At 43.9% G+C, this 13512-nt stretch overlaps 1 protein-coding gene across 5 annotated transcripts in view; it reads left to right on the top strand.

Annotated features, from left to right (window-relative positions):
- The window catches only part of JPH1 (junctophilin 1), an 88641-nt gene that overhangs the window by 59399 nt on the left and 15730 nt on the right, over window positions 1–13512 (top strand). For all 5 annotated transcript variants that reach the window (XM_052651446.1, XM_052651445.1, XM_052651448.1 and 2 more), the window contains exon 3: window positions 7731–7849. In XM_052651446.1, the coding sequence (XP_052507406.1) occupies window positions 7731–7849 (119 nt within the window). The remainder of the gene's footprint in view (window positions 1–7730; window positions 7850–13512) is intronic.

Below are 13512 nucleotides of genomic sequence, written 5' to 3'. Positions count from 1 at the left end.
CCTCATAGACAGGAACCATCTGTGACTAGACTGGCCTCAGCCTGGTCTCTGGCTGCCCACAGTTTCAAAGCCCATGTCATCATACCTCTGCAAGACTTGGGGCCCTTAAAATACCAAAGCCACATTTCAATGGGGGTAGCATACCCCTTAAGCTACATTTTATATCTATATAACTTGATAATGCCTTTAGAAAAGGAAGCAATGAACCGCCCTGGCAAAAGAGACAGCTGTTTGCTGATGCTGTCACTTGTTCTAAACCAGGACCTAAGAACACAGTTTTGAAGTGACTATTCCTGGTGCTGCCTTTTACAAAAGAAAAAAGCAACATTGGAAGAAAACATTAACATTCAAGAACTAATGAGTGTAAAGATGGGACTCATCAGTGGTTTTTCCAAACCAAATTTACTGAGGCGCTTTTGCTGACTCTGCCTGTTGCAGATTAAAATCAGCAGGAGCTATGCCAGTGAATAGGTCTGTGTGTGAGACTAGAAGTTAGAAGTCAGGAGGGGCAGCTCAGGGCCCCACCTGTGCCTTAGCAGCTGTACATGCTGCATCCCATCGAGTTGGTCTGAGTGGAGAAGCACATCAATACTGAGAAAGCAGTTACACATCACACCTTTGCTTTTTAGCTGAGAGCTGTGGAAACATCAGTTTCTTGTTCATATTAAGACTATTCCTTGCTTAACACACTAATTTCTTCGTTAGAACTACACTGTATACGCAGGATAACTGGATTTTGCAAGGCTAGCTCTCATAAGTGAATAATGTCACAGCCCAAAAGGAAGGCTAACAGGTCAATTGTTGGCATTTTCTTGAACGTGATGCCATAACCCAGGAAAGACTGGTGGTTATTGTCAGGCAGTTTCAAGGGAACCAGAAGGGAAGTGGAATGGTGGGCTGCATGGACAGACGCAGGAAGATCAATTCTGCCTTTGCAGGAACCAGTGAGATGCGACCCGGTCAGGAGCAGTGACAAGAAGGAGATGTGGTGGTGTCAGGCGTGTGTTGAAGGTCCTGCCAGCCTCCTTTGCTGACCGTGGATGTGGCCCGTGAGAGAAAAGGAGGCAACGGGGATGACTTACAGGGTCCAGGCTTGAGCAGCTGGAAAAATAGAGTTGCCATTATCTAAGATCTGGAGTCTTATGCACCATTGCTTTTTTTTTTTTAACATTAAAAAAATTTTTGGCTGTACTGGGGTCTTTGTTGAGGTGCAGAGTCTTCATTGTTGCAGGTTTTCTCTAGTTGTGGAGAGCAGTGGCAGTTCTCTAGTAGCGGCATGCGGGCTTCTCATTGCAGCGGCTCCTCTTGTCACAGAGCTTGGACTCCAGGGTGTGTGGGCTCAGCAGTTGCGACGCACGGGCTTAGTTGCCCCATGGCATGTGGACCTTAGTTCTCAGACCAGGAATTGAACCCCTGTCTCCTGCACTAGCAGTGTCTCCTAACCACTGGGCCACCAGAGAAGTCCCTCAATTACTGTGGTTTTTAAATGTTGCTAATAATTTCCTGTAAGTATATGGAAATCAAAGCAGATTACATGTATAGCTCCTGAACCAATCAATGACAGCCTCTGCCATCAAATTTTCAGAGTCAGATCAGGCAGCTTCACTTTGAACATAACAAATTTTAAGACACATCAAAATCAACATTTTTTTTCAAAGCAGTTTTTTGTTGGGAAGAAAATGTAAACAATAGAAATAGAAAATTATAAATATGATATACAGTTTTACCTTTAGCCAAATTCTGGTTCATTCTAGATGAAAATCTTTATCTGCTGCGTCAGTGAATAGGTGCATAAAATATGGAAAGAAGCTGGAACAGTTGTCTAAGGGGCCTGCATGTGCCTCATTAGTAGCATGTGCTGAGCATGTTCCATGTTTTATTTATGTGCTTTTCCTTTTCTTCTAAAAACATTATAATGTTTAAGAAAAACTGAGAAAGCCAGATTGTTTTGTTCTGAGTAAGGTGACTTGAAAGTTCATGCAACACATATTTTAGTCTCTAAAGAAAAAAAAATTCTCATCAAATTCCTTGGTGGCTGAGACAGCAAAAAATCCACCTGCAAGTACAGGAGACTCAGGTTCAATCCCTGAAGATACCCTGGAAAAGGAAATGGCAACCCACTCCATATTGCCTGGAGAATCCCATGAGCCTGGTTGACTATAATCCATGGGGTCACTAAGAGTCGGACATGACTGAGTGACTACACTACTAACTGATTGGAAAGCAACAAGTTGTAATTAAGGTTTGAGTACAATGATGCCTGACATTCAGAACTTCCATTGTCGCTGTTTGGGCTGTTCGCAAGTGACCTTTGCAAGGGCTTATGTCTGGGTGAGGGTCACTTACCTGCTGTACCAGCTTAGCCAGTGACCCAGAACTCTCCATAGCTCTTCACCCCAAAATAGTAACTCTACATGTTAAAACTGGTTTATTGGTAAAAGTAGGACCTAAAAGAAAGTCAGCCACTGATGTCTGAGAGATGGTGTTTTCTCCTTACTTTTTGCTGCATTTGATATGAGAAAGTATGGATGATGATGATGGAATTAGGAGGTCCCTGAGGGTGTGAAGATTGATGGGTGTCAGCAGTCTTTGGAGTAAACAAAATCTTGGGCATGTGTGAGCGCTCCTTTGTGTGGATGTGTTTCGCGTGAACAGCCATCTGGAAGCAGCCGGGCATCCACTTTGAGTAGTTTCCACCTGTCTTCTCTCCCACCACCAACCCCCCACCACTGACCCTCGAACAATGTCATTTTGGTGTGTCTTACTGACTAAGGGATTGTGCGTTGCTCGAGAACTGAGCCTGGGATTGGAACACATGAATCATGTGAACCGGGGTCAAGGCCAGATTTTTCCCCTGGACAAAATCAAGATGTATCAATGGCCCAACCCCACAGCGCTTTTGATGACAGCAAACTGTTCCTGTTCTCTTATACTTTTAAAAAATTATTTATTTATTTTTGGCTAAACTGGGTCTTTGTTGCTGTGCGTGGGCTTTCTCTAGTTGCAGTGGGGGTGGGGGCTGTTCTTCATTGCAATACAATGTGCGGTGGCTTCTCTTGTTGCAGAGCACGGGCTCCAGGCACACGGTAGTTGTGATGCATGGGCTTAGTTGCTCACAGCATGTAGGATCTTCCCAGACCAGGGACTGAACCCACGTCCCCTGCATTGGCAGGTGGCTCAACCACTGGACCACCAGGGAAGTCCCTCTTCTATTTCTTGTTATCAGGTCCAGGATTACCAGAAGCTCCTGGGCACATACCTGGTTTCAGGCTTGACTCTGGTTTTGACCATCATGGCAGTCACGCAGAAGCGCTGAGACAGGGAGGGGCACTCAGTGGAAAAGGTCCCCCCACCGCCTTTGTCTGGTCTCACAGGAAAGAACAGGTAGTAAAGGGTTAAGGCTTCGCTGATGCAGTGCTTCCAAAATACATTTGCAGAAAGGTTAAGCTGTGTTTGTCCGTTTTCCAGTTTAGCTTGCTATCTGAAGTGGTGGAAATACTTCCACCATTTATTTCACTCCACGGTGGTGGGTTGTGATTGAGTCAGAATAAATAGTACTTGATTTTTGTAAGTTTATCATTGAAAGGCTAGCAGATTTTATTATAGGGCAAGATAACTGTACTCTTGTGGCTTCATTAATTATGGTACCTAGACATAATTAGGCTCGAGCTAAGTATAGCAGATAAAATGGAAAATAATTCTGAGGACAAAAAAGAATTGAGATTCTGAGAAACTGAAAGAGCATAAGAGAGGGCATCCACTGAGTCTCAGGCCCAACACATGGAACTAAAGCCTCATCAGTGTTGGCTTCCTCATGGGGGTTTTTAGGAATATGTTCTAACCCTCTTGATCTTATCTCCATACCCTATCAACAGGGATCATCTAAAATACCCTCTGTAATTCATAAATAATAATTCTGATGAATTTGATTGATTCAATTTTAATTCATACACTTTATTTTTTAGAACAGTTTTAAGTATACAGAAAAAATTGAGCAGGAAATACAGAGTTTCTGCACACCTCCTCTGCCCACATCCACACCCAATTCCCCTTGGTATTAACATCTTGCAGTAGTGGGTACATTTGATACAATTGAGGAATCCACGTGGATATGTTAGTATTAACTAGAAGTCCGTACTATATGCTAGGGTTCACTCTTTGTACAGTTCAGTGGGTTATGACAAGAGCATGATGTCGTGTGTCCCCCCCATTAGAGGATTATCCAGAATAGTTTCAGCCCCCTAAATATTCCCTGTGATCCTCTTGTTCATCCCTCACCTGCTTTCACCTTGAACCCTTGGAAACTGCTGATCTATTTACTGTCTCTGTAGTTTTGTCAATCCATTTTTAAGTGACTAGCCAGCTGTTCCTAAGAAAACATCCTTCATTCTTTTATTTATGAAATGATCCCTCAATAAATACTATGTGCCAAGCAGTGTTCTGTGCCTTGGGAATATAGTATTGCTGTTATTTAGTCCTTAAGTCGTGCCCGACTCTTTGCAACCCATGGACTGTATAGTACAACAGGCTCCTCTGTCCTCCACTGTCTCTTGGAGTTTGTTCACTCATGTCCATTGAGTCAGTGATGCTATCCAGCCAACTTCATCCTCTGCTGCCCCCTTCTCCTCTTGCCCTCAATCTTTCCCAGCATCAGGGTCTTTTCCAATGAGTCGGCTCTTCCCATCAGTTGGCCAAAATATTGGCGCTTCAGCTTCAGCAACAGTCTTTCCAGTGAATATTCAGGGTTGACTGGTTTGATCTCCTTACAGTCCACAGGACTCTTAAGAGCCTCCTCCAGCATCACAGTTTAAAGCATCAATTTGACACTCAACTTTCTTTATGGTCCAACTCTCACATCTGTACACGACTACTGAAAAACCATAGCTTTGACTATACAGACCTCTGTCTGCAAAGTGATATCTCTGCCTTATAATACACTGTCTAGGTTTGTCATAGCTTTCCTTCCAAGGAGCAACCATCTCTTAATTCTGTGGCTGCAGTCACAGTCCACAGTGGTTTTGGAGCCCAATAAAAGAAAATCTGTCACTGCTTCCACTTTTTCTCCTTCTGTTTGCCATGAAGTGATGGGACCTGATGTCAGGATCTTGATCTTCAGGCCAGCTTTTTCACTCTCCCTTTTCACCCTCATCAAGAGGTTCTTTACTTCCTTTTCACTTTCTGCCATTAGAGTGGTATCATCTGCATATCTGAGGTTGTTGATATTTCTCCTGGCAGTCTGGATTCCAGCTTGTGATTCATCCAGCTTGGCGTTTTGCATGATATACTCTGCATATAAGTTAAATAAGCAGGGTGACATGACAGTATACAGCCTTGTCATACTCCTTTCCCAATTTTGAACTAGTCCATTGTTCCATGTCTGGTTCTTACTGTTGCTTTTTGACCTGCTTACATGTGACCGTGTACTCACATCTCTTGAAGAATTTTCTGCAGTTTGTTGTGATCCACACAGTCAAAGCCACTAGTGTAGTCAATGAAGCAGAAATAGATTTTTTTCTGAAACTCCTTTGCAGTTTGATTTTGTGGTTCCTCTGCCTCTTTGAAAACCAGGTTGTACATTTGGAAGTTCTCTGTTCAAACCCTGCTGAAGCCTAGCTTGAAGCCATTTCTTCTAAGGAATTCTTGATCACAGAAGTAGATACAATGGTCATCTGAATTAAATTCACCCATTCCTGTCCGTTTTAGTTCACTGATTCCTAAAATGTCAATGTTCAGTCTTTGCCATCTCTTGCTTGACCATGTCCAATTTACCTTGATTGATGGACCTACCATTCCAGGTTCCTATGCGGTATTGCTCTTCACAGCATCGGACTTTACTTTCACCACCAGACACATCCACAGCTGAGTGTCATTTCCATTTGGCCCAGCCGATTCATTCTTACTGAAGCTATTAGTAATTGCCCTCCACTCTTCCCCTGTAACATATTGGACACTTTCCAACCTGGAGGCTCATCATCTGGTGTCTTATCTTCTTGCATTTTCCTCCTGTCCATGGCGTTCTCCAGGCAAGAATATTAGAGTAGGTTGTCATTCCCTCCTCCAGTAGACCACATGCTGTCAGAACTCTTCACTATGACCCATCCATCTTGGGTGGCTCTGCACAGCATGGCTCATAGCTTCATTGAGTTATGCAAGCCCCTCCCCCATGACGAGGATGTGATCCATGAAGGGGTGGGAATATAGTAGAGGACCAAAACTAAGAAAAAAAAAAAATCCCTAAAATAAAAATCTCCATGACACTTCATATTATAGTGCAGCAAGCCTCCAAGCTCAGCTAGGTCCTAAGTAGGAGTGAAATGGGCCCCTGCCGGAGAGCACAGGATGTGAGCAGGGAGTTAGCAAAGGTAATTGGAGAATGGGGCCTCTGGCATTTAGCCCCAAATCCTCAGGTCAGACTCTGTCCTCCCAGGCTAGGACACAATGCCATTTCCCAACATTTCCTCTCCTGCTCTCTCTGAAATGAGTGCTATCACCTCTTTTAGACTCTTTCTAAGCTTTTACTACTAGTTATTATAGGCCTGCCTAGCACTAATGAAAGAAAATAGGAAGTTTATAAAATTATAGGAAGTAGGTGCCCAGGGTCGTCATCTAAATACCAGTTGGACAAGATCTTCTCCTTTGGAAGTGGATGACCCAGTCTCAGCCTCCAAGCCCCTCTTCTTGGGCAGGCAGATGTCAGTCTCTATGAGTCTTGCCTTAGGGAGGCCCACTCTTAGCCCTGCTTCCTTTCTCCCAGCCCTAGTCCTCTAGAAAGAGCAGAGGTTTCAGTGGGTAAGGAATTGGGCCAGGGAGAAGGTGGTAGACTGAAAGAGACCCCTTTCCTCCTCTGCAGCTCCACTTCTCTCCTCCTTTTTTGTTTCACACAAGAAATGTGCTTAAAGAGCAACTAAATGGACTTCTTGGAACCATCCTGGGCACATTCTCCCAGCAGACCCAGAGGGGAGCCCATGGTGTAGGTCTGCTCCCAACTACACATTCAGCAAATCACACTGGTAGCATGACCTGGCCGTGCTGGGAGCACGTCTTCAATACACCACAGAAATCAGCCAGTGCTGGCACTTCCCTGATGGTCCGGTGACTAAGACTCCTCACTTCCAGTGCAGGGGGCTCCGGTTTAATCTCAGGTCAAGGAGCTAAGATCCCACATGGTGCGCAGCATGGCCAAAAAACAAAAACAAAAAAAGTTATTTTTTAAAAAAGCAGTCAGTCAATGCTACAGATCAGAGTTTTACTATTTTTTTGTTCCCCAGAGAGCTTCTTTACTAGCACACCACTGGGCAGACCTTTCTTACTCAAATCCTTACATTGACTCTACCAGAGAAATGAAATCCATGGGCTCTATACTAATTTGCATGATCCAGTCCTGTTCTCCATGGTTGGGGGGACAGAAAAGGAGAACCCCACCCCCAGCCCAAGTCAATAGGGGATTTGATCCTGTACGTTTTGAACAGTAAGCTTTGATTTAAGCTGTGCATAACTTCCATGTACATTCGTCAACCTTGCAAGAAGGAGCGAGGCAACTCACAGGTGTTCATCCGCCTTATCATTGACGTCTCACAGCGAAATGAGTGCAGAACTTCCTGTGGCAGGTGTGGGGCCAGGGTCATTTTGAGCATTTCTTCCCTGCCCCGCCTGCCCCGCAGACCATTTTGCAGGTCCTGTGTAATTACCAGGGCGCCGCTTTTGCTGACCCACCCTCTGTGCTGCCGTAGGACCGCCCACGCGAGAGCCAAAGCCGACGCAGCAGACCAGGCCGCGCTGGCCGCCCGCCAGGAGTGTGACATCGCGAGAGCTGTGGCCCGAGAGCTGTCGCCTGACTTCTACCAGCCAGGTGGGACCTGCGATGCTGTTGGTGGGGGGGATGCAGGACGGGTGGGGGGTGGGAGCAGGTAGGACCTGCTCAGATAGGAGAGGGTAGGGAGCTAGGAACGTGGCCTCTGGTTTCCTTTCGCCTGCTTTTCTTTATAATCTGAAGATCTGTGCCCCCTGACTACAGAAAAATTGGGAGCTTAGCGTAACACATGTCTGAAGTCTTGAGTGTTAGTGCTGGAGTTCTGGCTTGTTCTTCCCCAGTGCGTCTCCCTCGCCTTCTGCTCTCCCACCCAGAGCAGCAAACTTCCAACTGATAGCATAAACAAGATGAGAATCTAAAAGAAGCATCTAAGCAGTTGTATTAATGTGTTGGGGTCCGTCACAGGTGCTAAAACAAATACCTCAAAATCAGGCACCTGTAACAATCACATTAGCAAAGAAAACAACTAGTAAGTATTGGACTAATGTTTTTAATACACCTCAAAGGAATGCTGGGATGTAAAGAAATGCACCACTTAAAGACAGTTGCCTCTGCACAGACTAAGAGGAGAATGTATGTCATGATGGAAGAAATGAAAGGGACAGCCATGCACATACAAAATCAACCCAGATCATCTGCCTCTCAAACATTACACCATAGCAGTAAGCAGATAGTTACAGTAGGGTTAAATATTTAACACTCCTTAGAGCTTTCCTAGTAGACTGTTTCCATCCCTTTCTTTATTACAGGATGTTACAGGATTATGTTTAATATGTGTTATAGGAAAAGGTGGCAATTGCCATTTTATTGATTCTCCATAGTTTTAGAAACAACTTCCTGTTGATTCAAGGGATCAACAGGTTTCCAGGCAAAGAGACTAAAAGAAATGTTCTTAATTTCTAAGTATTGAAATTTGTTTTCTTGGTTAAGAGTTTTTCCACATTGGTTTCTGTTAATCAAGCTGGATAACTAGCACCCTGCACAACAGGTGTGTCCATTACCCGTTTGGCTCCAGTGAGGGTGATAAGGTACTGGAAGCCACAGGGCATCCGTGTGGCTGCGTGAACAAGGTACGTCACGGTGTGCAGAAGAGCAGGCTTCCTGTAGAAGCTAGAACATCGACTGTAATATAGCACGGGAGAATGAGAAAGGAAGGACAGGAGTTTTTTTGGTTTTTTTTTTTTCTGTAAATGGTGAAGACAGTAAAAGCCCATGTTAACAAGACTCTTCTTATGAGAGCACTTTGGGACAGGGCTGGGTTCGGTTGCAGAGTGATTGAGTTACTATAGAGTGACTAGTTCTGTACTAGTTCAAGGGAGAAAACCAGTGGCAACGGATGTTTTCTTCCATGTGCATCCTTTGTGTTGTGTTCTATTTTCATTTGTGTCCCATCTCTGGGTCGACTGAAATCACCTAATGCATACTTGTTTGATTAGGAAAGGGAAATTTTCCATTTTGGGGGGTAGGAATAAACGCCTCTCTGGAAATTCCCACATCCCTAGACCTAAGCACCTTGGGAACTACTTGTTCTAGGGTGTGAGAGCTGAAGAGGGGATTCAGCCACCCTGGAGGGACCCTCTTGTCCCTTTGCAGTAGTGATGCTCTTGGGAGCAGCTGGGCAGTTGGGAGACGGAGCAGCTGGGCAGTTGGGGACAAAGCAGCTTCATGAAGCAGCCCTGGCCTTGAGCTGCTGTGGAAGCAAACAAACTCGCTATTGTCTGCAGATGGTAATTGCTCGGTTCTGTTGTTCACTCCGCTGGGGATGGGGTCCCTGAGATTGCCAGTCGGTGTTAACAGGAGGTAAATGATAGGGGAGGTCATCTCAATTTTTCAGACTAAAAGGTTTTTTAAAGCCTTTTGTCACGTGAAAGCATTGGAGGAGGGGGGAAAATTTTGTGGGAAAATGCCATTCCACCCTTTCGTAGCTAAAACATCGTCACACGAGCCAGTTGTCCCTCAGTAATAAATACATCACAGTAGCACAAGATGACAAGGGGTCTATTTGAGACAGGAGCTAAGGGGGGGGGTGGCAGTGATCCCCTTTGACCCACAGCCAGCACTACCTTCAGCAACTGTATAGAAAGCCTTTTCTGTACTGAGTATTATTGATCTTCTCAAGGGAGCAAAACATGCTTTCCACTGTGCATTCTTCCCAGGGTGATCAAATTGGATAGACATTTCTGAAAGGGCTTTCAAGTACTTTTTTCTGAGTCAGACTGCGCGATTCATTTACATATCCCAGATACAAATGTTTCCTTTGTTGGGAATGAATGTGTCGTGCATAGAAGTCGTTAACCCTTGGAAAAAAGGATGTCTGTCATAGCTAATATTTTGAACTTTCATGGTAAGTTACCTCTTTTCAGGAGCCGGCAGTATTTTCAGAAGTTTCCCATCTTAATTCAGTCTTACACTTTTTAGCTCAAATCTGTATTATTCTACAGTTCAATTAGAAACTACAGGAAAGGGGCTTCCCTGGTGGTCCAGTGGTTAAGACTCTGTGCTCCCAGTGCAGGGGGCCTGGGTTCAATCCTGGCCAAGGAACTAGATCCCACATCCCGCAACTAAGACCATGCACAGGCAAATAAAGGCACATTAAAAACTGTGGCCATGTGGGATAGCTTAATCATTCAAAGGGCGTGGTTATAACAATAAAAGGCATTCAAATAGATGTATGTGACCGTGTATGTAGGTAATTGCATTTGTGTGTGTAGTTGAATTCATGTATGTAGACAGTTGCATTCACACACAGAAACCTCAGTTGCCATGAGTAAGAGTGACACAGTGAGTCATACCCCCAGAACGTAGAAATAAGATTGCCCTCTGAGAGTTAAATGGACATGAACTTGGGCGAACTCCGGGAGGTGGTTGAGGGACAGGGAGGCCTGGCGTGCTGCTGTGTCCATGGGGTAGCAAAGAGTCGGACACGACTTAGCAACTGAACAGCAACAACTGAGTGTTAAAATAAGCCCGTGAGACACCACAGGAACGTATACAGTGATCATACGTGATAGGTAGTATGTCTGTAGTTCAGCAAGATTTCCTTGTGACCTGATTTAGTGTATTAGAACCTACCAAGGCTTGGTCACCCAAAGTAGTATTGAAAAAAAGAGTCACAGAGGCAAAAATAGGCAGTGTCCATTCGAACGCTATCCAGAGGAGAGCGATGCTGTGGCCAGGACCTTGGAGTATTGTAGTTGCACTGGCAGGGACGTTGTGTTATGGGGAAGGATGCGGGGAGAGGTAGCCAGCCGTGTATGGCTTTATTGGCAGGATCAACCGAGTGAGGAAATGGATGCAACAGGCGCGCTCAGCCTGATGCCATTGGATACTTGATTCATCTCATGCCTCTGTCTCGATTCCGCCACCACCAGTAACCTTCTAATTTTGGTCAAGCTTCTCGTGGAGGTCTGCCAGTGGGGAGAGCGTGCCCTGGTGGCATCAGTGCTGGTCCCGGCCTTTGTGACATTCACCTCGCTCATTGTGAACTGATGAATCGGTCTTCTGGTGTCACACGTCAGTCTTGTGAGCTTCGGCAACGGGAGTCGGCCCTGAGGGATGGCACGGCTTCAGAGAGCTGATGAAACGGACTTTCTGAGCCAGGAAAGCTGAGACAGGACTTGGGATGGTCACGGAAGAGGTGGTGGGGAGCTGGACATGGCGAAGGGTAATTGGGAAACTCTGTGTATGGCTCTTTTACCCCCTACTGTTTCAGTTTCCTTTCCATCAAGATGCCTTATTTTTTATTTCAAGTGATATTTATCAGTTGTGGGGGTGACTGGTCATGGGTGGAAAAAGCAAATGTGACTACATTATGTAGACTATATAGACTATATTATGTATACATAGTATAGGTGGCTATATTATGTATACATAGTATAGGTGGCTATATTATGTATACATAGATATAGGTGGCTATATTATGTATACATAGTAGAGGTGGCTATATTATGTATACATAGTAGAGGTGGCTATATTATGTATACATAGTAGAGGTGGCTATATTATGTATACATAGTAGAGGTGGCTATATTATGTATACATAGTAGAGGTGGCTATATTATGTATACATAGATATAGGTGGCTATATTATGTATACATAGTAGAGGTGACTATATTATGTATACATAGTAGAGGTGGCTATATTATGTATACATAGTAGAGGTGGCTATATTATGTATACATAGTAGAGGTGGCTATATTATGTATACATAGTAGAGGTGGCTATATTATGTATACATAGTAGAGGTGACTATATTATGTATACATAGTATAGGTGGCTATATTATGTATACATAGATATAGGTGGCTATATTATGTATACATAGTAGAGGTGGCTATATTATGTATACATAGATATAGGTGGCTATATTATGTATACATAGTATAGGTGGCTATATTATGTATACATAGTATAGGTGGCTATATTATGTATACATAGATATAGGTGGCTATATTATGTATACATAGATATAGGTGGCTATATTATGTATACATAGTAGAGGTGGCTATATTATGTATACATAGTAGAGGTGGCTATATTATGTATACATAGTAGAGGTGGCTATATTATGTATACATAGTAGAGGTGACTATATTATGTATACATAGATATAGGTGGCTATATTATGTATACATAGATATAGGTGGCTATATTATGTATACATAGTATAGGTGGCTATATTATGTATACATAGATATAGGTGGCTATATTATGTATACATAGTAGAGGTGGCTATATTATGTATACATAGTAGAGGTGACTATATTATGTAGAGCCCTCTTGGGAGGTGACCCAAGCAACAGCCTCACAAGCTTCGTCTTCCTGGGTTTAAGCATGTGTATTAATTGACTTGGGCTGCTACAACAAAGTACCATGGACATGGGGGCTTATGCAACAGATATTTTTCTTAGTTCTGGAAGCTGTAATTGCAAGATCTGGATGCTGACAAAATTGGGTTCAGGTGATTCTTCCCGGCTGGCAGACGGCATTTCCCCAGTCCATGAACCTGGAGGACGAGAACTCTGGTGTCTCTTCCAGTTTTTATAAGACCATTAAGCCCATGAGACTCATGAGAGTCTCCCCGCATGAGCTAAACTATCTCCCCAAGGCCCCACCACCAAGTAACATCACACTGGGGGTTAGGGCCTCAACATCTGAATTTGTGAGGGCAAGGAGACACAAGTGTTCAAGGTATAAGAGCATGTATGTTACATACACATGCACAGAATATGTTGATTACTTCAAGTGAAGTCTTTTGGTATAGGTTACTTTGAGACAGTGTCAACTAAGCTCACACTTCTAGTATGAATTAGAAGTCCTAAGAATTGTCTATGCCTTGGAGTAGGAAATGGCAAGCCATTCCATATTCTTCTGCCTGTGGAATCCCACGGACAGAGGAGCCTGGCAGGCTACAATCCATGAGGTCACAAAGAGTCAGACACACTAACACACATTATTAATATGTACTTTTTGTTAAGAAAAAAAATGTTTCCTGGAATAGATAACTTCTAAACTCACGTTACAGACCCCAAATTTGGAATAACTTTTTTTCATAGAGAAAGGGAAATGGAATAATCTACTAGTTGATGAGAAATTAGTAATTCGTGGGACTTCTGGTTATTACCACCTGTGTATCCCACTGTATCCCATTCGACACACATGTGTACTGAAAGCCTGCCGTGTGCACAACCCTGGCTAAGTG

This window comes from Budorcas taxicolor, chromosome 14 (assembly GCF_023091745.1).
Source record: "Budorcas taxicolor isolate Tak-1 chromosome 14, Takin1.1, whole genome shotgun sequence".
In the NCBI taxonomy this organism is placed as follows: Eukaryota; Metazoa; Chordata; class Mammalia; order Artiodactyla; family Bovidae; genus Budorcas; species Budorcas taxicolor.
This window is presented reverse-complemented; position numbering and strand designations above follow the sequence as displayed.